This window comes from Nyctereutes procyonoides, unplaced genomic scaffold (genome assembly GCF_905146905.1).
Source record: "Nyctereutes procyonoides isolate TBG_1078 unplaced genomic scaffold, NYPRO_anot_genome, whole genome shotgun sequence".
Taxonomy (NCBI): domain Eukaryota; kingdom Metazoa; phylum Chordata; class Mammalia; order Carnivora; family Canidae; genus Nyctereutes; species Nyctereutes procyonoides.
Genome location: NW_026575143.1, coordinates 2,636,728 through 2,663,967, shown reverse-complemented (window position 1 = coordinate 2,663,967; position 27,240 = coordinate 2,636,728). Strand labels below are relative to the sequence as shown.

Below are 27,240 nucleotides of genomic sequence, written 5' to 3'. Positions count from 1 at the left end.
TCTCTCTCTCTATCATGAATGAATTTAAAAAAAATCTTTAGAATAAGTAATTTGAAACCAGATTTTCTAATCTTAAACGAGGACTTCAACTATTTCCATTGTGACCTCAGACCAAAGGAGGACTTCAACTATTTTCATTGTGACCTTGTACCCTCTAATAGATTAAGTTCTTTTCAGTTTATCTCTCAACTCAGGCAAAAGACCCTGTAGGCAAGGCATGACCTGGTGAGAACCAAAACTACCCCCTCAGGAAACAAGGACTACCCCGAGCCAGGAGACCCCAGTGTGACAGACCCAAAGACAAGGATCAACCTGACATTCACTGTCCACCTGTATGTGTTAGAGGCATTTGGTGAAGTTCTAACAGGAGGCCTGGAGGCCAAGAAAAATGAAGTCATGGCCAGCTACTGAGAAAGTCAGAGGTCTGTCCTGGTAAGACTTGAACAAACTCACAAGAACCTAGATCAAACCAGACAGGCCCAAGATGGCTGACAAAATAGACTGGAAACCCCTGCCCAAATAAGGAAGAAAAGGCTCAAATCCAGCTTCTAAGAAACCCCCACCCTAAGTAGTGAATATAACACAACTGTCAGTTGTGTGCTGTGTTGTATCTGTCCTGGAATTCTTTCTCATAAGGCCACCAAGACCAAAAGATTTGGGTGACATCATTGGGACAGGATGGGTTGAGGACTCAGGGCTCACAGTCTCCCCAGTTCATGTGGCAACACATGTACGTACCAACCTTTGCTCTCCTTGTATAAACCTGGAAGTATTTTTAGCACATGGGAGACAGTCTTTGAGATATTAGTCCACTATCTTCCCAGTGTTGGCCTCACTAAAATAAATGATTTTCATGTTTTCACTACAACTCATCTCTCTGCCTCTGGATCTTGTCAGCAAAACTGGTTTGTTTGGGACCCCAAGAGCTAGGTGCTCTGGCCCCCCTTGTGCCCCCGCTATAATCTCCCACTCTCATTAAGATGATATTTAGAAGAGGTATAGGAAACTTATATCTCATTAATTCAAGAGGTCTACTAGTCACTCAACTTACACCTTACCGACGTGTTTTCAATTTCTCAGACTAAATCACTTATGGGCCATTGTAATAATCAACCAACTAACAAATTAACTGACTTTTATGACATACCTATTCTCAAGGTGCATACAATTATCTAAAAGCTTAAATAATACCAGAGATTTTCAAGACCTGAATGAATTTAATGACTTGCCCTCAAAAGGCAGAGGCACAGTAAGTCATTTAAAAATGTAACATGAAACCATTAACAAACCAAAACGGTATTAAATTAAATACATAGCAAGAGGAGATACAGAGACACCAATATGAGAGGACATATTAAAAACAAGTAAACAGCAACAACAAAAAAGAAATAAAAAAGAAAATATTTAGAAAAAACCAAACTGATTTCTGACTCAGCTTGGAAAACTCTCATCAGAAAAAATTTCCATTTATAATCAGAAATCAGACACACATACATATGTATATTTCTTCTTTTGTTAAGGTGACTGAATTGTCATTTACTGGGCCAATTTTTTCATGAACACACAGGCGACTGAGTAGTGGACTGAAAAGGACCTTGGAATTCTCAGTGGAATACCACATTTAAAGCCAATGCTACTTCTTCCCCTCAGTGATTGAAAAGGTCAGGGCTATTCATCAATTTCCTCACCAGGACTGCCTAAATGTTTTGAAAGAACATGCCTATCTTTACAGCTTATAGCATGATTTTCCATCTCACACTGTCCTAGACTTTAATAGGTGGTGATTATGGGCACTGACCCCTCACACAGTAGAAATCCTCATATAACTTTTGACTTCCCCATAAACTTTACTAAATAGCCTTATCAATATCATAAACAGTCAATTAATATATATTTTCTATGTTATATGTATTATGTGCTGTATTCTTACAATAAAGTTTGCTAGAGAAAAGGTTATTAAGAAAATCATAAAAGAAAACACATTTATAATAGTGCAATTATATATATAAAAAATCCACATATAAGGGGGTCCACAAAGTTCAAACCCTCGTTTGGGGTCAACTATATTTTATTGCGTGACAACTTTGTTTTCACAAAAGCTCTAGGATAAGATTCCAACAATAAAGCGGCAGTTATCCACAAAAGGTCATACTGCAAAACACTTCTGCCATTTAGCATTTATTTTCTATTTCACGGTATGTTTATTGCTATACAAAAGTTTTATACAGACAAATCTAAATCTATTTATCTTTTGACATTTTGGTTTTGCCATGCTTAGATAGGCATTCACTACCCAAAGTTAACAGATATTTTCCCATATATTTTTTATTTTTTTACTTATATGTTTATTTTATTTTTCACATATTTTTAAATACTTTTTAACATTTAATTTCATAACCAATTGGGATTTATTTTGGTGTATGATGAGAAAAATAAATCTAACTCTCTAAAGTGAAAGGCTATTATTAACATGAAGTAAACTATCCTTTACAACTATTTTGAAATGCCTTTAACATACATCAGGTCTATCACTGTTAATGTGTTCAAGTGCTCTCTTCATCTATTCCTAGAGCAATATCATGCCATTTTAAGTATTTTAGCTTTACAGTACATTTTGCCATCATTATTATATATAAAATAGTATAAATCACACTTGTGCCTAATTTAAATTCTTTAAAATCAATCTGATTTCCCCTTCCCTTTCAACTTCCCCTCCATACACATAAGCAAATACCATGGTGATTTGGATTAATTATCATTGACCAGTTGATTTTACGAATAAAAACTAAGACCATAAATTTTCTACAACCCATACTTATGAAATGTATAATAATATTCTCAATGTTGTTTACTGATTTTTCTGAGGTTTGATTTGTTATCCATGTTTATAATTATGGAATAATTTTAAATGACATTTTGTTTATTAGGTTCTAAGTTGTCTGCTCATGAATGTGTAAAAAAAAGAACAAATGTGTTAACTATGTTATTAAAATTCTTCATTTTCTAATTTTTTGTCTACATAATATAACAATTTTCAGAAAAATACAGACTAGCATCACCCATGGTAGATATGGTTTTGTTAAAATTTCTCATGACTTATGAGAGTTTGGGATGATATGTTTTTATGCTGTGTTGTTGGATGTATAAAGGATCATGAATGTTAGAATTTCTACTGGATATTACATGTCAATATAAAACACTCTCTCTTTTCACCCCATGCTGTGCAGTCACACTAAAATCATACTTTCAGAGACTGAAACGCTTATTTGGCAATTCTTATTTTCATTCCATTAGCATTGCCTGCGAGACTCAACTTACTGCTTTATTTCTAGTCTGTATTAGGATTTGTCTCTTTAACAGGACACAACTATGTTTGCATTTTAATCTAAGCTGTGAGCAGTTACTTTTATTAAGAGAAATTACCCCATTATAATATGCTATATGATAAAATACTTATAAGTTATTATGACAACTAATACATTGTGCCTAATTACTGACATATCACTTTATTTTCCTCCTTACAATACACTTTTATTGTGCTTTTACCCTCCCTATTTTTCTGTGCCTGAATTGAGTCTTCTTTTTTATTGTTTCTTTACTTTGTAGCCACTTATAATACATTTCACAACTCAAAGTCTTTTATATTTATACCAAACTACTACACTTACCAACTTTTGGTACCTCTTGCTGTGAAGGTGAACAGGAAACTACTTTAACATTTCTCTCTGTTCTATCCTTGTCTATCTAAAGGTAATCCTGAAATACTCTCCATCTGTGGTAGTAGCAATATGTCAGCTTACAATGAGATCACTTTGATCTACAGAGTAGATGAACCTACATAGTGAACCTACATAGTCTATTATGAGCCAGAAAAGGGGAGGACAAGTAACTTCATATTTAATTAGTCAGAAGTTAGTTCCATTTATCTTTCCAACATCTCTGCACCCTGCAAAAGACAAAGCTCTTACCGTTTCTTTTGGAATCTGCATCTGGCTTGGCTCTGCATTCTAGAAGAATTGAAGAAAAATATAAATACAGACTGACCAAAGCCATCTTCAACACACAGGGACACAAAGCTTGACTTTAAAGGAAGTTTTGTTGGTCCTTAAAATCCACAAAATATATAGACGGTAGTTATGTTATGGCTGATGTATTACTCAATCTTCCAAACTTTAACTGATGTGGTTATATTATCTTCTGTGTGTGTGGGTGTGGGTTTTAAGAAATTTTTCTAGATGTAAATTTTTACTTGCTCACTCACAGTATATCATGAATTTATTATCTGGAGGAAAGTAAATCTCACTAGACTGGCTCCCTATATGTGGCACTATTTCTAAATCTTTTTTTTTAATTTCCCCAACTACATCTAAGTTATAAGGTATATTATAATTCAATAGCTATGCCAGATAATAACAATTTGAGCCACAATCTAAACCACAAGTACTATACTTTAAAATATTACACAAGTTACATATGTGATTTTTTTCACATATTATAGAGTTGCTTTAATTATATAGATATTTCGAGGGCTGACATAAAAAAGGCACATATTGATAACAGTATTTTGTTTTAGACACAGAATTTAAACACAGACACCCCAAAGAGAGGAGAAGAGTTCTGTTAATTAGATTCAAAGATCATTTTAAATGCACCCCCCCTTTAAGTTTTCAGAATTTTGTTCTTTGAAATCCTAAAAAGCAGCTGCAACATGAATAATAGACTGACGGCCTACTGGCTCACTCCTTAATGAAAAGCTCACAAGCAATAAATTAAATAACCAAGAAAAAAAAAAGGCAGCAGAAGGGAAAAACAGAAGCCTGGAAGATCAAAATTGGACAAGAAGAACCTGAATAACCTTAAGCTGGCTCTATGTTGGCACTAAGTCTAAGAAGGCTGAAGAGCAGTGTTTCAGTTTTGGCAATCAGATAATGCTAACTATTACCCAGGCTAAGATATACTGACGAAGAATTAAAGCTTCATCAAATCACATCTAAAGCTTAGTATTATTTTTTTTAAGGGCTCATTTACAATTTAATAGAGACATCTCCAGATTTAGGATCAGGTGGCCTTTTAAGCATAAAATTGGATAACAGTGGGGGGAAAATGGAAAACTGAATTTAAATTGGGAAATAATGCATTCAACATTTTAAAACAGAAATAAAGACAATTTTATAATTTTCAAAATCTACTTAAAACACAAATGTTCAGCTTTCAGCCCTATCACAATCAGAAATTCCATGAAATCACAGTAAATTTGTGTCACCAAGGCATGGGGTATTCCCACACTGAAATGTATCTGGCTTATAACAAAAGTCAAATTTTATTAACCAGGACACATTCACAGTTGAAATATCAGCCTGAGAGATTCAGGGCTATTTGACAAATTCTGGAACTGTGCCCCTAAAACCTTGCCACTTCAATATATACAAATTAATTGCTGTTTAAAGCTAAAAACGGATGGAAAGAGATGTCAAATGCTCAAAAATGGCCAAGCCAAAATCTGTTTTGAAATATTTAAAATACCACTTGTACTGGAAATAAAACAATTTTCTTACCACATAAAAAGATAAAAGTGATTCCTCCAATTATATTGTTACATAACAAATGAAACCTGGCACTTTTTGCAGAAAAACATTCAAACTATGTCAACTTACTATACATATTTCATTCACACCAATACTATGTAAATACTTCTTATATTTAGACATATTGATACACATATAAAACATGAAATAAATTGCAAACAAATGCCTTTTCATTTCATTTATGTCATTCCAAATAATGCCAATATTAGTAATTAATGGCCATGGGGCTTATTACCACTCAGGTCTCCTGACTTTCAATACTAATACTTTAATTAAGGTACTCTCTTTCATACAACAGGAAGCAAGAAGCTTTACTTGGCTTAGCTAGATGCACTATGAAAATCTGAAATATGAACATTTGTCATATGTAGTGGAGACGATGGCAAGCTTTCAATAACAGCCTTTGAAGTGACAGTTATGAAATAATCAACGTCTCTGTATTCAATCACTCCATCTGAAAGTGTTCACTAATAAACATTTGCTGTCCTAGAAAATACTCTTGCAATTTGATTTTTAAATACCCCTACACTCCACATTGTGGATATCTATTTTCAAAATGGATGGAATATAAGAAAAGAATGCTTATATTAAGTTAAGGCTGAAAGATACAAAAACTACTACTTGGAAAATGTCTTGATACACACTGGCCATCAGGTGGCTAGCCCAGATCCCTGGCTCATGTGCATCACAAATCTTTCATCTGCTCTAAATTTACACACCAGTTCCCTTGGGTGGAAGGCATCTTCTTGGCGAAAGACCAGAAGGCTCACGGTCCCTTCCATCTTGGTGCTTCTCAACAGGGAAACAACTTCCTCTTGGGATTTGCCTGCTAAATCTACTCCATTTACCTAAAACAAATGAAACGTTTTCAGTTGCAATGCTGTGCAAACATATGACAAAAGAAAAGACATACACCCTAGAATCTATCAAGTCTACTATGGAGCACAATTCATTTCATGGTAAATTCTGTCATAATCTGGTAATCACCAGGCTGCTGTAGCTAATAAGGAAACATAGACCAAGTATCTAGAAGTGAAACAGGAAGTAGTAAATCTTTTAGCTCTCATTAATAAGCCAAAGCCAGAGCCACCAGAGCACTAAAAAGTAACAAGTAATAAACATATCCAAATTATCATTGTAACACAAAACTTACTGGCTTTGGACTAGGATATCTTGATGGCTTTGTGTATCATCGATTATTTTATATCAAAATAAAAAGGTGTTGCTGTTAAAGGGGGTAATAAAGGCACACTAAAAATATTTTGGTAAAATTTTCAATGAAATTTTATTGAAAATCATAAAGATAACTTTTTATCCTTAAAAGGTAAATATTAAAGAAGAACACAATAATAATATTTATGGAAGGGCAGCAATATTCTGAGGTAGCAGTATCTCAGTACTTTTCAACATTTTTAAGAGAATCTTACAAAAAAAAAAGAAGATGATGATGATGAAAAAGAGATTTGAAATAACCAATTCCTGGAGAATCTCATCATTTTTACCTTTAAGGTATAATAATATTATCAGAAAGCATCATATATTTAAAAGAAATAAGAGTGAAAAGTTAAAAACTATTCTATAGCATTCACTTTAGAGAAAAATAACATTTTGTCCATGACAATAAAGTATATTATTTAAGTTGTAATATCAATATTACCCTATAGTTAAAATACATCTGGGAACCTTTCACTCTCTACTAAAAAGTATCTTGTACAATTCAATGCACCACTATTAAGTGATTGCATGAAATAGATAATACAATTATCCATTATCTAATTATCTATTGCAATTATCTATGCAACAGGTCCAAAAAAAGAAAAACTTTCTGGATAATAAAAAAATTAGTAACTTGATACATATTTGTTTTTTTAAATATCCAGATGCTAAGAAAAACTGCCCACAAAACTGTCCATATTGGGGTCCCTGCTCAGAGGAGAATTTACTCCCTCCCCCTCTGCCCCTCCCCCCTCCTCATTCTCTTTCTCTCAAATAAATAAAATCTTTCCAAAAAATGTGAAAATGTAGTTTCAAAGAAAGCTGATAGCTACAGAACATAAAGCCTAACTCTGAAGAAACACAGGTTGCAGGTTTTTCCCACTGCTAAGAGAAACAAAAGCCTTTGTGATGTGTGGAAAGTAAAGTAATTATGGGAGCAAAGAGATTCTTGAAAAAAGATGAGGCTGGTGCCTGAGAGAGAGAAGGACAGACATTTTTTGGACTCCGGGGCAAAGATGACTAAAATCAAGACTCAGCCGAGCCTCCTACTACATAAAACAAGCTACAACCACAAACTTGAACAAATACTACTTAACTTAGAGCCCAAGGACAAGTGGTCCTTTCTGGAAACAAAACTCTAAATATAATTTATACTCAAACCTTTCCTTTTATTTAGCCTCTATCAATTCCCCTTTTAAAAATGGTGTCACAAGAACAAAACACAAAGAAAAGGTGTAAGATTTAAGAAATCTAGGCCCAATACACAGCCATGGAAAAATCTGGAAGGCAATCAATCCTCTGCTCCATTACTTTTCAAGAAATCTTTAAGAGACTTTGATTCTGGAGGCTTCATAACTACATATGAAGCTAAAAGTAATGAAGAAAGGGTAATGCCATAAAAAAGTACTTTAACATTAGTGTTTGAATTCTAGTTAATAATTAGGAAAGGGGCATCTGCTGCTAAGAACACAGACTATGTTTTCTGAAAAAAACACTAGGGAAAATTAATATTTTTCTCAATCTTTCATATATATATATATATATATATATATATATATATATATATATATCAGCAATCACACACACAGAAATTTCTCTGTATGTTTATGTATGCCTAGGATGGCCTGAAAGACCAATGAACCAAAACTCATGAGGTGCAGAAAGGAAATTTTGAAGAACTATTTTTTTTCTGACATTTGATTTTTATGTCTCAGTTCATTCTCCATGCTGCCATTTCAAAACTTCCTCTCATCAAGATACACTATTTTCATTTACTTCATTTGTCTCTTCTGATTACAAAGTAGATATCATTTCTGTATTGCCAGACATAAATTTAGAGCCATCTAGAAATATAACCTAACAGATATTGTACTTACATAATGACAAATGTTATGTTATCTCATAAACCGAATGTCTGAGTAACTAAAAATTTATGAGTACACTCAATGAAAAGATATTTCTCATCAAAGAACATGGAAACAAGTAGAAGTAAAGCATAAATATACTTTTATGATGCATATTTCTGCTAAAATAAATAATTTAATATTAATGAAGATGTGAAAAAGAATTGAGCCCTGAAAACAGAACATTTTAAGAATTATGGAACTTCTGACTTAGAGAAGTCACTCACCTCTATAAGTCTATCTCCTGCCTTAAGTCGGCCATCCTGAATGGCAGCCCCTCTTGGGAGGATGTTTTTCACATAAATTGGAGCTGAGCCACCTATTGTTACATCTCGGGAAGTGATGCTGAATCCCAAGCCTTCTGTACCTAAAAATTTGACGACAACAAAAAAAAGTAAATAAAATGAGATACCTTGAATTTCACAGGTATATGGAATATAAAGGATTTGTTCTTCTCTACCTCAGCTTGACATTTTGTAACTTTCACAGGGGCCTATATTGCTTTTAATATTTAAGTTTGAATAGCTTTTTCAAAATAGACTAAATTATGGAAGGTTTAAGTGGCTTACATATAAAAATTCTTTAATCTAAAAAGAAACGAGACTCTAGCACAAGAGATGAAAGGTAATATACAAGTATGACTGCTAAAAGTTTTTAAATTGGTTGAAATTTTGATGTGAAATAAATGTAATTTTGCCATGTGAGAAAAAAATTCTGTTAAAACCCACAGTTTCTCAAATATCAATTAATATTGTATAATAATGGTATCCAGATGTAAAGTGTAGGAGGAGGAGAAGGAAAGAGAAAATGATCAGGAAGACCAAAAAGAAATAGTGAAAAGAGAAATTATTCTAGATAACAGAACTTCGCAAAACTATAATTAAAACTATTTACTGACAGGATGAACCATATTATATTTGTCTAGTTCTCTTCTATTCACCTAAATCATACCATGTATCTTTCTCAATCAATAAACAAAATTCAAAAAAACAAAGGCAAATTACCCAGGGAACACCCCATCTCAGATCACTGTTATAGTCTAAGCACCATCATCACACTATGCTTAAAGGTACTGAAATTAATAAGGCATTTACAGATAACTGTGCTGGTCTGTATAATTTCAATTCTAGGTTCTTCAGCAGCTTTCTTGACAAGCACTCATAAGTGCAATACAGTACAGAAAAGAGGCTATATGTTACCAGAACCAACATGCAACAAGTCAAAATAAGCCAAGAAAAAATGTAAAGGCTACAACAAATTTCTAGTGAATCACACAATTTTTATAACACTTCTAATAATGATTAATTTCTACTGGAGCTTTTTTAAAAATTATTTTTTAGGATATTAGGTTCCATTTCAGTTGAAATGATACTAGGACAAATACTTGCTCATGTGGGAAAATGAGCTATGTAAAGCTGAAAATTCTATGAAAGAATACATTAATTTGATGCAGGACTCAGTAGAAAACTAGAAGAGTACAAATCTGTGGGTAAATAAATATGGGCAAGTAACTATGAATGAAAACGTGGATGAAAGAAGAAACAAAGCTGATATGAAGAAAACACTCCGTAGTTATACCTGTAACGAAACTTATCATATATATATATATTCTCAAATTCAAACAAAACCTTAATTTACTTCAAGTCTGAAGTCACTTTAATGTGCCTGCATTGTTAATTTCTTGAGTCTTCTGTGCTGAGGACTTGAATGGCATCTTGTCTATATGAAATTTTCCTAATTATTCTGCTGGGACCTTTCCTTATGTCTCTGTGCTTTCATGAAGTTCTAATGACTTGCAATAACATTTATTAAGAAAGAATTCTAAATTATTCTTTTTGCAATATTAATTTGTATGAACTACAAAGACTGTTATATGAACCTCAATACTACTAAAATATCAGCAATAACCCCTAAATCTGTAAGCTAAAAGTTTAGGCAGTGACCTTTAAAAGAAAGATAAATAGATATCAATTTTCATTTAGCAAAGCCAACAAAACATTTTGCACTGACTGAAACAGATTACAGACCTTCTCCTTTGACTTTATTAAAAAGCTAATTTCTACAAAACAGCAGGGTATTTGAGAATGGCAAAATGGCAATAAATATTAAGAAATCATAATTATGGAAGCAAGTACATAAGGGCCATTCTATTTTGTCATGTTTATATGACATGGTTCTTAAATTATACCTAAGAATCATTATAATGAAGGCTCCTCCTTTTAGCACATAGAACTGATCTCAATTTATGAAAGAACTGTCATTCAAAGCATATCAGTTCACTGTGAACTGAGTTTAAAGTTAAACATTGACACACCCTATGTTTTTGATGCGCTTCTTCATTAAAAATGCTAAATGCAACAATCATAATTGGTAAAAAATCTTATCTGTGAGCTACAATGAAGGTTTGTTCAATTCTCAGACACTCATTATTATCAAAATATCTGTATTTCATACTAATAAAAAAGGATCAGCATTCTTCACTCTTATTTATTATAAACTTAGTTTAATTTTCATATAAAATATTTGCAAAGTATTGACAGAACACACAGTTGGTTTCTGCCTTATTGCCACACATTCTCACAGTAAATTAACATCAAGATACAGCTATGAGACTCTTTATCATTTAGAATACTCAAAGTCAGAAAAACATTAAAAGAAAGCCACTGTTCCCACTTTTCTGATCTCGATGACTAACAGTCTTTCTCAACTAGCTGTGTCAACATAATCATATCTTTTAAAATGCTATTAAAATAAAACTGTTAATTTCTGTATTCAAAAGAATGCTTCTATTAATGGCAAATAAAATTTCACTTAATTTAGAAGTTCATATTGTATCAGTTGTTAAAATATAATTGTGTGAAAAACGTAATTATCTAAATAAAAATATGCCTGTTAGTGTAAAAGGGCAAAGATATTTATGAACTAATATCTTTATGACAATGACCAAGGAAACTATTTTTCCTCTGTTGAGAGATCCCAAGCAGAATTTTAGTTTTTATATAATCCATTTGTGCTTATTATGTTTTTGCTTAAAAACAAGGTCCTGTCATTTGAGTAGAGAAAGAAGACGACAGGTTCTGATACTTTTCTCATCTAGGAATGAATAAAGCTAAAAGGGGTTTATGCTGATATTACTCTGCATTTGTAAGAGGTTTCAAAAATGGAGTAAAGCTGTCAATTCCTGATCATGTCAACCAAGTATTTGGAGCTTAAAAGTCAGTAACCAGAAATAAGGAGTTTGTGGTTCACATAAAGTTCAATGAAAGAATATAATTAGAAAGGAAATAGGAATCTCAGACTTTACAACCTTGTAAACCCTACTCCAAGTGGAAATGGTTTAAATGTCAGGATATGGAAAATGGTCTACGAGGACTCTGCTAACAGCCATGTGACTTGAGGAAATCACTCTACCTCTCTTGGATTCATTTCCACCTAACTGTAGGAGTTGGCTGAACTCATAAAAAGAGAAATACTCTTTATGACACCATTTTGAAAGATATGACATTAAAATAGATCAGAATGCTCAGCTAAAATGGATAATTAACAGCAAAAGTGTAACTCAGTGCCTGGAGGGGACAGTGTTTGGAAATCAGAAGATCAAGCCTAGCAGCCTACGCTAAGTCAGTCAAGAACAAAATGGAACAGTACACATCCTGTACACAAGGATGCATAGTCTATGGAAGGGATACTTACATAAAAAAATTGACATAAGGCATCATGTAATAAAGAGTTATTAGCAAGGTCCATTAAATTGCCCTTGTCATCTTAAAAAAAGGAATGCAGTGTAACATTCTGGTTAAGTAGCAGACAAGGAGCCACCTGCTCGGTGAATCTACTTTCTATCACGAACCACTGACAGCTTCAAATTCAAATCAGTCGCTTGCCCTTACCAAAATGATGGGGTTCATATGGAGGAGCTCTCACGTCCTCTCTGAGAGCTATGTCTGCACTTCAAGTGGGGTGATCCAAACAGTCTAGTCCTCACTATTGTTTTGGGTTTAATTATATCCTGAAACCAATTCCTTCTGTTACCAAAAATCTTAATCACAGTAGTGGCTGCTACTTTCTTCACAGAAACTTATTTTTAAAGCCTTATTTTTTCTGAACTCCTCACTTTCTTTCTGACACAGCAAAATGAATCTGAAAAGCATAAAAACTACAATTTTCAATACTTTAAGTCATTATAACCATTCTTTCTTATAATAATGGATTAGTTGATTTGATTTTTAAAATAAACTCCATAAAACAAAACAAGGTGGGTCATACCTTTCTTCAGCTGGATATTAAGCCTCTTGCCTATTTTTTTCGTATTATAACCACTGCTTACATTTGGACTAAATATATTTTGTGGGGCCTGGGCCAGAGCTGACGGCGGTTTTCCGGAGGGGTGTGTGCTCTGAGGTAGTAGGCGGGGGTGCGAGTCTATGTGCTCGGGTGGGTGGTTCAATCTGGGTGCTCTGGGCAGCGCCTGAAGTCCGGCACTAGTCACACCCCTGTTATCCATATACTGGCTGTCCGGACTGAAGTGGCTTGAATAGTAATTGTTCTTCTCACTTTGGGAGAGTTGTTCATACTGCTCTTTATTTGCTGCAGGAACCACATGGAACCAAATGATGGGTGTACGCATGGCTTGGCGAAACATATGTTGTGCTCTGGGTTTGAGAAAGAATGGAAAATTAGCAAATTAAGACTGGCAGACTAGAAGATATTATGAGCTTAATTAAGTATACTAATTAAGCAACAAGAACTGCCAGACTTTGTTGAAATGGAAAAACAAAATCCTGATATCCCATTTATCAATCAAGTTTGCAAGCTCTGATAGAAGCATAGCTGTTTTCTCCAAATATAAATTTTTTATTCTCTTAATAAAAATGAGAAAATTATCTATAACTACAGTTAAAATACCGGGTACTCAATCACAAATTATTAAATAGTTTTAAGCACAATAGAGGTATTATAATTGCAATAGGAACAGAAATTAAATACAATCTTGTCTCTACAACATTATCCAATACATTTAAAAATTACATTTTGTTACATGGAACCACTTGAGTTTTTGAAGAAATAAAAATATTTAGAAAACTAGAAATCAACTATCCATTATCAGCAAAATTAACACAAGTGTATGCAAAATTCTTAAGAAAACCAGTGTGGCCTCAGTGACTTAAAATGTGAAGAGTTTTGGTCCTGGTGCTAGTCCACGACCAGCCTAAGCAACTGCTCCAGCTCACGCTCATTCATGACTCAGATTTCACACACGAAATCCTTATGATTTCTGCTCACTCTTGTCCTATTTTAGAGGAACTGGACAACTTTTATCTTTTTAATTGAGTAATGACTTAAATCAGGATAAAGAAAATTGGGTGGACCACACTGTAGTTCAAAGGAGCTTTCTCTGCTTATTTATAAGATGAATCATTACATGCAACAAAGTCGGGAACGTGAGTTAAAATATAATAAAGCCCAGCATGCTGGCAAATTTTCTGAAAGGTGAGGAAATAGCAAAATTGTGAAGTATAAATTGGGCATAATATTTTAAGAAGCGCTCTGTCAGTCAGAGGGCATTTTGAAATATAGTCTAATGGTAGTAATTACCTGTAGTTTGATTAAATTTTTAAAAGCTAGATAATGACAGAAAATACTCCTCTCTAGTATAAAGACAGAGACATGTTGTTTGAAGCATTTCAATGGACTACACTCTCTCATGCCTCGAGCATGAAAGAACAGCAGTGCAGCCAGCACACACTTACTGTTCAAATCTTCTATTTCGAAGGTCGCCATCATTAATCCTGACAATGCAATCATTTTCATGAAAAAGGTTTTCTTGTTCAGCTTTACCACCTTTCTCCAATCGTTTTACTAATAACCCCAGGGTTCTGGAACATTAAGAATGCAAATCATTACACATGTAATATTTCTACTACCATGCACAATGCCCTACTGCTTTAATGCTGGTATTATATTTACAAAGACTTCCTGATAAAGGAGTACATTAAATCGTTATTAATACACTTGAAAATAACACCAACACAAAAAGCACAACCATATAAATGAAGTGCAGAAATGGATCCTTTCAATAAATGTAATAAATTGTTTCTGGTTGTCAGGATTATGTTTCTGAAACAAACTATGTACTCCTCTCTATGCTTAGAAATGCTTCAAACAGAGCTTGCCTGATGGTTCACTAGATATCGCAGTGTGGAGCATAGAAGAGCATGCACTTGTGGATAGCTCTGGCAGTTTTCTGTTTTAAGCCGGCTGGTTCACCGTGCACGCGCAGGTGATCAAAGAAAGGTTAACCTCAGCGCATTGTACATTTGCAAAGAAAAAGAGGAAAGTTTTGATTCTTGGCATCTGAATTTGATGGTGCCTAAGCGTCTCAAATTTCAAAACTTGTTAGGTCTCCCAAAAGTGAAAAATTTGTTGCCATTATTCCCATTTAGAGACAAATAAGAGAAAGCCAGTGACAGGTTCGAATGTCCATGGTTCAAACCTCATCAATGTGTGCTAAAACTGCAGGTTGAAAGAAAAGCCTGAATGAACTGTTAGGAGACCAATAAGGAGATAAAAAAGCAAAAATTAGTAGGGTACTTGGTCTAGAGTACTAATATCTTGACTGACAGAAGGAATATTCTAGATACCCTGACAAGTGGCAAACATTATCTGACCACAGTACAAAGAACAGGAATCTTTACCTAGTTCTGGTGCTGTGACTGACTTGATGGCTAGCATAAATTCTGTATGATGATCACATTAAAAATTTTTATGAACCTATCTTGGGCCTGTCCAAAGCTTAGATTTTCTTTCATAATCCCCATATTTAGAGATAATATCCATATAGATACTCAAATTTAGAATCCTGCCAAAATTAAAGTTGATATTTCCAATAGCTCAGATATAGATAATATATCTTCCAACAGAATACAATTTGCCATGCCCTATATAGGCTTTCCAGGAAAAAGATAACCCATATAGACAGCTTCCTCTTTTAAACGTTTACAGTAATTCTTATCTGTCCTGTGGCCATTTATCTCTGTAATTCTCTGTAATTGTTACTTATATACACATCTTATCTCTACTAGTGCATTGTAAGTTCCTGCAAGATGGAGAAGATGGGATTCAGCAATGCAGGCTCAAGCACCTAAAGAGTAGCAAGGTCTTGACAAATGAAAACCACAAGAGTTTAGCTCAGGCAAACAAGTCTCACGTTTCTAAGAAATTTTCTGCAAAGAAGAAAATGAGCCAAAAAAAATTTAGATTCAGATCCTTTTCTTCATGTCATTTACATCAAATTATGATTGAACTGAAATAAACTTGAAAGCAAAAGGTCCTTTTCCACTGGTTATTTTGCAACTTCAACTTGTTTCCTTCATGAATATTTACAGAGTCATTCTTTAACTTCATTTTAATGTTTATTGTTAAGTATAGTACAGCCTGTTTTATCCTAAGGTCAAGTCCACCAACTGGCAAAGGTCATCAGAGGAGGTAACATTTAAATCGCCTTTTGTAATTTCACCATTTGAGGATTAGTACCTACTAGTCTAAGAGTCTAAAAGTCTTAGTGACTTATAAAAACATTATTACATAGGTAATGTTTGGTTACTCACTACCATATATTAGAATTAAACAAATATAAAAATCCCCTCAGCTCAAAAGGAAGAACAAAGTATGAGCAACCTAATGGTCTGAGTCCTATTTGGAAGAAAGAGATCCCACAATACACACCAATAATTATTAAGTTACTGTTAAAATGTCATCTGTGCCCATGATCTGTCTCCTAACACTTCCCTGTTGTGTGTGTTTCTATGTGCAATTGACTAAGTGTTCTAAGAGAGGAATCGATTAATTAAGATATATCCATGATTCTGTTGAATGAGACAAAATAATGTGAGACATCAAATTAAATCACAGTTCTTGACAGTATGAGAACTAGAAGACATTTGGCCACTTCACCCTCAAAGCAACCATATAAAAGAACAGCTTAAAGGAAAAGATGATTCAGCCACCCACAGACAATCACAACACAATCATACATGAGGCACCACACTTGTTGCTAAAAGCTATCTCTACAGACCAAGAGCGCTTTGCAGAGTGCATGCATTTGGTGTGCAGTAAAAGTATGCCTTTCCAAGAGTCACTCCAGTTAAGTAATTAGTTCTAAACTGGTGAAATCATGAGCTATTTCTCAGTATGGTTACAAAATTTCTGCAATCTAAAGTGATGAATAATGATTATGCTTTTATGTATTCTGAAATATTTTATGTATTCTAAAATAGCCTATAGAATACTTTGATAGATATATATTCATATATACACACACACACACATAAATATACACACATACATATACACACCTATACACAGAGGGAGAGACAAGAGACAGTGTTTAATGAAAATTACTCAGCAGTTAACTAGTACTGATCATTTGTTTAAATTTACAAATTTACCCCAGATAGCTCCTTTCAGTATTTACCACAGTTTAAAATAACACAACTTGGAAATACATAATTTAATTCTACAAGTAGCACCAATATTTCTCAGATGAGTAGGTCTATGGATTTATATTCATCTAGATAATCATTTTTCTTTTACAAGCTACTCCCTCCCTCCCCCAGGAATCATTCTAGAATAATAATTCACAGTAAAAAAAAAAAAAAAGCATGGCATGCTTCATTTATTCAATGGCCTATCTTTCCAAATAAGTCCTCATATATGGCCTAATTCATCAGTAATCCTAATATGCAGTGAAAAATACAAATCAAAAATAAATACACCATCACATTCATATGGAACATAAACAGAAGTTTATTAAATGAGGCTTCTAGAATCCAAAGTTGTTAAAATAGCAACAAAATCTTAGACTCTTCTTTCTCAGTGCTGGAGACTAGAAAACCCACTGGGGAAGGGAGGGCAGGGAGGAAGAATTTTATCCTAAGTAACACAGCAAGTGATCAGGGAATCAACGGAACAGACTGAATTAAGGAGAAGTTAGTAGCCTGCTGATTTCTAAATACTTGACCACACTATTAGAATCATTCTCTCAAAAAAGAATGGATCAATTTAAAAGTAAAGTGGAACAATCTGCAAAATTATCTCATTTGCTTCACTAGGTGAAAATGATTACAAAAAGAATGGGAAGGAACTATCAAAAAAACTTCACAAGAGAATTGAACTGATAACAGCGAGCCTGAGAATGAAAAGTACCCTCTGAAGGGAAATCAACAGGAAGTTGTAACACTTTGATCTTCCTGAAAAACGTGAATGCAAGCACACAGATCTCCATGCCTCCCACATTCAATTTAAAGCCATCTCCAACAGTATAATTAAAAATAAATTTAGGTATGTTTTTTGCAAATTCAACCAGCACCTAGTATTTGTTCTAGAGTAATAAAGAACTGACTGCCTATAGTATTGTGGTCCCTGTAACACTTATTAGAGACATAAATGAAGTTAACGAAGTCCCAGACATTTTGGCATGTCCATATGCTGGGATAGAGAATAGTTTTTCCTCTAGGCAGTTAGTACTGAAATTCCATATCAGGGAAAACCATTTTCCATAAGAAGAAGTCACTCTGCAAAAAATAGGAAGAGGAGGAGAGAAAAGAGGCAGTGGGGTGCGCTCTGGGTGGGTTTCCCAGATGAAATGCACAAACAGACACAGGAGGAAAGAGGCGGTGCGTTTATTAATATGGAGAGGCAGATTTACGAAGGTGTGTTTGTAGGGTTTGGGGATATAAAAACAGAACCTCCCTTACCTGTGTGAATCTAACGTAAACCCAACTTGGCACATATACTTTTAGAGCACACAGATTTTTTTTTCCCACTAAATCTGAAACATCCCCATGCCTTCCCAATTTCTACTATTTCCTATGTTTTTTTTTTTTCCAAAATTTTGGGGAAAAGTACTATGTCCACTATGTACAAATCTCACTTCTGAATGATTTTCCTATAATAAATATCTGCAAACATACACATATTTCTTTAAGCCCTTTCCTGGCTTCTGAGCAATGTTTCTTACAAAAGGGGGTGGAGCAAAGACTACAGTCACAGAAAGCAAGCCATTGAAATGCTGCATCTTTGTACATGACTTTGGATGTATAATTAGAAATTTAACTGCTTAGATTATATTAAGGATTGCACCACTACATTTTTACAAGGTTCATTAGGCTAATTATACATTTAATTAAAACAAACTCAGTCATACATGTTAACATTTTCAATTCTAAGTATAAATTACAACCAATGATAAAACCAAAAATAAGTAACAAATGTTTTATTGACATCTAAATTGGCTAAGCAAGTCTGAGTTTTGCTTTGATAAAGTAAGCTCCCACAACAGCCACCCAGCTGTATGGAAATGATCATAATTCATCTTAATAAAAGCTGACACAGTATAAACACCACAACTGTGGTGAAGTCAGAGTCAGAGTGGGCAGGGTGGGATCCCATCAGCAAGACCATCTCACCTCGTTGAACACTACACATGGGGGGCCAGCCATTACCTACATTTGATCCCTGAGAACTAGAGCCACCATCACAATAGGCACAAACAAAAAAAAGTTCAACTAAGTCCCAAATTAAAAAGAAAAAACAACTTAGTTTTTTAAATCTTTTTTAATTTTTTTTAATTTTTTTTTTTTATTTTATGATAGTCACAGAGAGAGAGAGAGAGGCAGAGACACAGGCAGAGTGAGAAGCAGGCTCCATGCACGGGGAGCCCGATATGGGATTCGATCCCGGATCTCCAGGATCGTGCCCTGGGCCAAAGGCAGGCGCCAAACCGCTGCGCCACCCAGGGATCCCAGTTTTTTGAATCTTTAATAGAGGAGATAAAATAGAACAACAACAACAAAAAGTAAACAAGTAGAGATATCCTGAGGTGCGTGAGTGGCTCAGTCGGTTAAGCATCTGCCTTCAGCTAAGGTCATGATCCTGGGGTCCTAGGATCGAGCCCCATGTCAGGCTCTCTGCTGAGAGAGCTTCTTCCTCTACTTGCCAGTCCCCCTGCTCCTGTTCTATCAAATAAATAAAAATAAAATCTTAAATTAAAAAGAAAGTTGAGAAATCCTTCAGCTTAGGGCAGAGATGACAGGCATCATACTTCTACACTTAAAGAAGATTTATCTAAATGTAAGCCACAGGGACGCCTGGGTGGTCAGCAGTGGGGCAGCTGCTTTTGGCAAAGGTCATGATCCCAGGAGCCAGGATCTAGCCCCACATCAGGCTCCTGCGAAGAGCCTGCTTCTCCCTCTGCCTGTGTCTCTGTGTGTGTGTGTCTGTGTGTGTGTGTGTCATGAATAAATAAATAAATCTTTAAAAAATAAATAAATAAAAATAAATGTAAGCTACACTATTCTAAAACAAATGTATTTAGTATAGTCCTTTATTAAACAAGTCTACAGCTAAGAATGAACTGAAAACTTTCAGACAAAAGACTACAGATTCAGTTAATAAAGTTAAGTCATGTTTTCTCAGAAGTAAATTAAAATTGAATACTCAAAGAGCATATTTATTTTTTGAAAAGTGATCATCAATTTCAAAATTCTACAATGATCAGAAATACACAAGCCCTGAATAAAGCTTTCCTTATATGAACTAGTTCCATGTAATTCAAATTGGCTATAATTCTTCAGTAACATATACACTGAACTAACTAAACTAGTGTATACGGTTGGCCCCTGCACAATGTAGAGTTAAGGGTGCTGACCCCAATGCAGTAAAAAATCTGCATATAACTTTTTGACTTTCTAAAAACTAATAGCCTAACTGCTCTCGATAATGTAAGTCAATTAACACACATATTTTGCATGTTATATGTATGCTGTATTCTTAAAGTAAGATGAAGGAAAGAGAATGTTAATAAGAAAGTCATAAAGAAGACAAAAAACATTTGCAGTACTGTATTATATTTATAGGGGGAAATCCATTTATAAGTGGATTCACATATTCAAACCCATGTTGTCCAGGGTCAGATGGACTCGTGCGCCTCTCCCCAAATATTATGATTAGAAAACAGAGAAGAAGGAATTTTAGATATGAAAAATACTAGAACAGAAACTCCATGATGACCGGCATTTTTATTTGTTTGGTTCTCTAGAACAGGGCTGGCAAATTACAGCCCACAAGCCAGCATTCAGCTGGCCACCTGCTTTTTATAAATGCAGCTTTATTGGAACACAGCCAACTCATTTGCTTATATACTGCTTCTGGTTACTTTCGTGCTATACTGACAGGATTGCATATTTGCAACAGAAACTCGGTGACCCATAATGCAAAAATATTGACTATCTGACCCTGTGAAGGGTTTGCCAATCCCTGATCTACCAAACGTCTAGAAACCAGAATACCGCCTGGTAGATACCAGATCTTTTAAAAAACAAACAAAAAACTTGCTAGATAAAATAAACACAAGCATAGGACTACTATTTGCATTTGAAAAACTGTGAATGAACACTGCAAGGACCACAGGTCTAAGAAAAAGAAGAACGTATACAAATGGGAACTGTCCATTACAGAAAACACCCAGAGAAACAGACTGCACTTTACACAAGGATAATATGCTTTAGTGATACTGGTTTCCACAGGAGAAAAGATGTAGAATATCCACTGTAAGTTATATTTTGGAGTTCAGGTAAAAGAATAACTATTATTTAAAAAAATGCAATCATATTTCTTGAAAACCTTTAACAATTTCTCCATTATTTACCGAATAAAGTCCCACAGGTCACTCACTCATAAAGTGCTTTGTAATAATCTCTCCAGTGCTATCTTATAATAAATTGTTTCAAATCCCTGATTCATTATTTCTATTTCATGTACATGTGACTATGGCCTCTTCCTTTCATATATTCTCTTCCTGGGAAAGCGTATTATTCCAGAATGTCACTAGAAAACTGCTGTATTTCCTTCAAAGAACAGAAACAGAAGAACAGATAAATTTCCATTGCTCCAGTGGGGGTACACCACAGCACTCAATATTTCATACTTCTGCTAACTCCCTATGGCATTTGTGCACAGAGTTCTTTTGACACATAGCATCGATTTTTTATATACACATTTTTAAATCAGACTTTTAAGTCCCTTAAAACCAAATTTAAAATTTAAATCTTATAATTTCATAAACCCAACCTGTACAGTACACATTTTTATCTTGCTTATTAAATACCTAACATTACATTACATTGCTAAAAAGCCTCAGAAAAACTCATTAACATCTATCAAGCCAGGATATGTCTTTATTTGTCTAAATCTAATATAACAATGCAATAGCTAATATGGATAGCCACAGGTTCATTCACAATTTTACTAGTAAACTTTACTGAGCAAAACCTATGGGTTAAATTCTAGAAATTTAAAAATATAAAATAAAACACAGTTTCTCTACCAAAGGAAATGACAATTATTTGGCATAACTCTCCTGAAAGTAGAAGCCTTTGTGATTTTACATATGAAAGGTATGTTTGACATTTACATTAGGAGGAAATCAAATTACATGAGTGAAGTGAAAATTGATTTCAAGGTAATGAAACTGTGAATAAAGAGTTCTGGATGGAGATCAGTTAACTTTATTTTTGAAATACATACAAGATGATGACTAAAGCAAACCAGCATCACAGTGAAAGAAACAATCAACACAACTAAAAGGCAACCTATGGAATGGGAAAAGACATTTGCAAATGACATATCTGATAAAGGGTTAGCACCCAAAATATATAAAGAATCTATAAAATTCACTCAAAAAAATAATTCAATTAAAAATGGGCAGAAGACATTAATAGACATTTTACTGAAGAAGACATCCAGATGACCAACAGATACATGAAAAGATGTTCAACGTTACTCATCCTCAGGGACTTAAAAATCAACACTACAGCAAGATATCACCTCACATCTCTCAGAATGGCTAAAGTCAACAACACAAGAAACAAAGGGTTTTGGCATGGATGTGGAGAAAGGGAACCTTCCTGCACTCATTGGTGAGAATGCAAACTGGTATAGCCACTCTGGAAAACAGTTTAAAGCTTCCTTAAAAGGTTAACAAGAGACCTACCTTAAAACCCAACAATTGCACTACTAGGTATTTACCCAAAAAATAAAAAATACTAATTCAATGGGATACACACACCCCAATATTTGTAGCAGTATTATCTACAACAGCCAAATTGTGGAAATAGTTCAAGCGTCCAACAGTTGATGAATGGATAAAGACATGTAGTATATATACAATGGAATATTACTCAGGCATAAAAAGAATGAAATCTTGCCATTCACAAATGACACGGATAGAGTTAGAGAGTATTATCCTAAGTAAAATAAGTTAGAGGAAGAAATACCATATATGATTTCCCTTATATGTGGAATTTAAGAAAGAAAATAAATGAACAAAGAGAAAAGGAAAAACAGCAGAAGGGAGAGGGGCAAACCAAGAAACAGACTCTTAACTACAGAGAACAAATTGATGGTTATCAAGAGTGGATGGAATGGGAATGGGTTAAATAGGTAATGGGGATTTGCACTTGTGATGAGCACCAAGTGATATATGGAAATACTGAATCACTATATTTTACACCTAACACTAACATTATACTGTATGTTAACTAACCGGAATTTTTAAAAATCTTTAAAAAAATATCATCAAGGGGATGTATCTCTTCTATACATCTGTTTCTCTCTGTGTCTAGGTACTGAGGCAGTGTTGGGGGATGGGTAGCCATATGCTAACTGTCACTAACGCCTCCAGTCAAAAAAGACCATCTGACTCTACTCTTAAATATAGTCTTTGTAAATAGGCCCAGCAAGATCCTTTTCAAAAAAATTCATTATCCCTCAGACCATAATAATATTTAAGTGGCTTTAAAAATTTCTCTAACTTGACTTCATATTTCTTACTATTTTCTTGAATTGTATTTGGATTCAAGGTATCTTGCATTGTACATCTTCTCTTTATGATATATAATTCACATCCCATATTGTTCCTTAGACTTTTTGACTTTGAAATCCAAATCCGAAAGCAATACTGACATATATGGGTCACTTTTATGAAAATAAGTATTCAGTAAGTGTTATTCAATTAGTCATATCTCGAAAATTGAGAAGGCCCAAATATAATTGGAATTTTGTACAAGGTAAGTTATTCTTGGAAATTTCAACTTACATCCCATGAATATGTATTCTTTTATTCCCATAAGAATAAAATTTCTTCATGAATTCCACTTAATTTCTTCCTTTCTGCTATACTCCATTGCTTAATTTGCCCTTCGGCCACCATGGAGCTGATGTAGCTCCCTTTATAAGCTGTCATCACATTTAAAAGCATCAACAAGCCAGCTTCAGTTACATAATTCAGACAATTCCTCCTCTATCAACTCAGAGAGTACCTATTATATGTCAACATTTATCCCATAATTATAATTGTGTGATTTCCTGGCCATCACTCCATCTGGACTTTAAATCTCTAGAGAAAGATTATTCCTGTTCATCTTTGTTTCCTAGTACCTAACATAGGAATCTTCACACAGTAAATGCTTGGGAAGCTTCTGACTGAATGAAAAGAATCCACCTCTAAGCATTTCTGAGAACAAGGATACTGGGTGTGTATGCCTCCTTAAGATCGATTTCTAGGATTCTGGGCAGCCTGCCTGTTTTTGCCCTCCCAATGATAACAATAACTATCAAGTCCATGTGGGAGCTTAAAAATGCAATACAAGTATTGGGAAAAAAATATATTTCTATCGTTTCCCAAGATAAAAAGTAGTAATGCCTAAAAAGAGTTTATAAAGGATCTTAATCTCTTTGTCCCTTATATAAGAATGCTGCACAAGATTTTCTTCTTTAAATGTCAAACCACCAGAGATTAAAAATGACTCAGTTATAAAACAACCTGTAGTTCTGCAAAGTGATACTTGTCTACTTGAATGTGTTCTGTATCTCTAAACACCATGGTAACCAGTGCCTCATGGATTCTGTGAAATTGCTTCCATTGACTTAATCTATACCAAATTTACTTTTCTATCTCACTCTCCTTTTGCTCTAGGCTTTTCATCTATTTATTTTATCCTAATATCCTTTCGCATTGAGGGAAGAAATGTGTAATAAATGACAGAAAATGACACGTTTGTAATTGAAATACTGGTTAATTCTCATTTAAATGGGAGGGCAGGAAGTGTTTCAAGAGGGCAGTGTAGAAAGATCCTGAACTCATATCTTCCCACAGACACAACACACATACAGCTACATATGGAGCCATTCCATCAGAAAAGAACCTGAGAACCAGCTAAATAGCTATTCCACAAGAAAGGATAAAAAAAAAAACCCACAAAGAGATGAGCTCTTACCAAAAACCCCCAGGATAGTTACACACAATTGGGGAAAAAAACTTAAAACACAACACAAATATAAATATATACATACATAAATAAAAACATATATACAGCTTCTCCCTGAGAAGCAAGGGAGTTTGTACTCCATGCTAGATACCACAACCCTCTCAGCCTGAGAAGAGTGAGGAGCCCCCCAAAACGTCTGGCTTTGAAAGCCAATGAGAAATGCAGTAAGGACAACCCCAAGGCTATGAAGAACAAAGACTTCCCTCTTGAGAGGCTCACATGAAGGACCCAGTGCAAAAAGCAGAAGTTTGAAAAAAGCCTAGACCACAGGTGAAAGAATTTTACTTGCTAAACTTAAAGCATCTGCCAAAGGCATAGGAGTCTGTTGGTAGTCTCTCCAGGGACAGAATGTTGGCAGATGCCATTTTTACAGGCTATTTCTACAGTGCTAGTGATAATACTGGTGGGTGCTATTTTTTGTACCTCACTCTAACCAACTAACAGCTATGGGAAAGCAACCCCTTCTCCCCACTGCCAGCACTTTCAGGTGCAATAGGTGAGCAGACCCATGCCTTCTCCCTTTAGCTGCTCATGGGACCCTACCGTAGTTGAACAGGTCATGTGTAGTGCCCACAGGGGTGTTCCTTGAGCACCAGGCTCAGGTGGGGTAGGGAGGATTAGGTTTCCAGGCTCCATAGAACTGAAACAGAGAGACAGCTCAAGAGACAACCAAGAACATGGGTAAGTTTAAATGTTAAGGTTCATCTCCTACACAGAGCCGCTCATCGAGACAGGGAGATACAGCTGTTCTACATAACACAAAGAAACAAAGAATCAAGTAAAATGAGGAAAGAGGAACATGTTCCAAATGAAAGAACAAAATAAAATCCCAGAAAAAAAACCTTAATGAACAGAGATTTATCTGAGAAGTAATGGTCATAAAGAAAACTAAAGTCAGAAGAAAAATGAATACACTGAGAACTTCAACAAGAAGACAGAAAAATATAAGAAAGTACCACAAAAAAATATGACAGAGCAAAAGAATACAATAACTGCTGTGAAAAATACACTAAGTGTAAATACATAAATACACTAGATGATACGGAAAAATGGATCCATAATCTGAAAGTCAGGGTAGTGGAGATCACCCAGACAGAACAGCAAAAAGATAAACAAATAATTTCAATGGGAACAGATTTAAGTTTCTGTGGGAAAATATCAAACACACTACATTCACATTATACAAGTCCTTGAAGGAGAAGAAAGAAAAAAGGGGGAAGAAAGCTTATATTAAGAAATAATGGCTGGAAACTTCCCTAACCTGGAGATGGAAAAAAGTTATCCAGGTCCAGAAAGTACAGAAAGTCCCAAATGATATTGCCCTGAAAGATTAACACCAAGACACGCTGTAAATAAATGTCAAAATTTAAAGATAGGGATGCCTCGGTGGTGCAGTTGGTTAATCATCCAAGTCTTGGTTTCAGCTCAGGTCACCCCCAAGTCAGACTCCATGCTCAACATGAAGTCTGCTTGAGATCCTGTCTCCTGCTCCCTCTACCTCTCTCCAGTCTGTCTGTCTCTCTCAAATAAATAAATCTTTTCTTTAAATGTTAAAGATAAAGAGAGAATTTTAAAAGCAGCAAGAGAAAAGTAACCTAGTAATATATAAGGGAAATTACATAAGACTACCAGATGATTTTTCAGCAGAAACTCTGTCAGCTAGAAGAAAGTTGGCATTATATAATCAAAGTTCTGGGAAAAAAAACAAAATCAAAACCAACTTCAAACGAAGAATACTCTACCTGACAAGGTTATCACTCAGAATTGAAGCAGACATAGTCTTCCAGAAAAGTAAAAGCTAAGGTAATTCAACACCACTAAATTGGCCTTTCAAAACCACTGCTAAAGGGATTTCCTTAAACTCTAAACAAAAGGCTATAATGAGAAGTAAGAAAATAAATGAGAAAAAAAATCACACTGGTAAAGGGAAATACACAGTAAGGGTGTAGATCAACTAGTTATAAAGCCAGTATGAAGACAAAGTAGTAAATTCAGCTAAAACTACAATAATTGGGTAAGAGATACACAAAATAAAAGAGGTAAGATATGACTTCAAAAACTTATATTTGGGGTAGTAAAAATGTAGTGTATTTAGAATGCCATCTAATGGGCAGACCCAGTGGCCCAGCAATTTAGTGCTGCCTTCAGCCT

General features: G+C 34.6%; 1 protein-coding gene across 23 annotated transcripts in view; it reads right to left on the bottom strand.

Annotated features, from left to right (window-relative positions):
- The window catches only part of PARD3 (par-3 family cell polarity regulator), a 651,879-nt gene that overhangs the window by 243,855 nt on the left and 380,784 nt on the right, over positions 1-27,240 (bottom strand). For 15 of the 23 annotated variants that reach the window (XM_055308634.1, XM_055308632.1, XM_055308633.1 and 12 more), the window contains 5 exons: positions 14,455-14,580; positions 12,971-13,356; positions 8,932-9,071; positions 6,305-6,433; positions 3,969-4,007 (listed from right to left, as the gene is read on the bottom strand). In XM_055308634.1, the coding sequence (XP_055164609.1) occupies positions 3,969-4,007; positions 6,305-6,433; positions 8,932-9,071; positions 12,971-13,356; positions 14,455-14,580 (820 nt within the window). The remainder of the gene's footprint in view (positions 1-3,968; positions 4,008-6,304; positions 6,434-8,931; positions 9,072-12,970; positions 13,357-14,454; positions 14,581-27,240) is intronic. The other 8 variants (XM_055308637.1, XM_055308641.1, XM_055308639.1 and 5 more) reach the window with 1 other exon arrangement.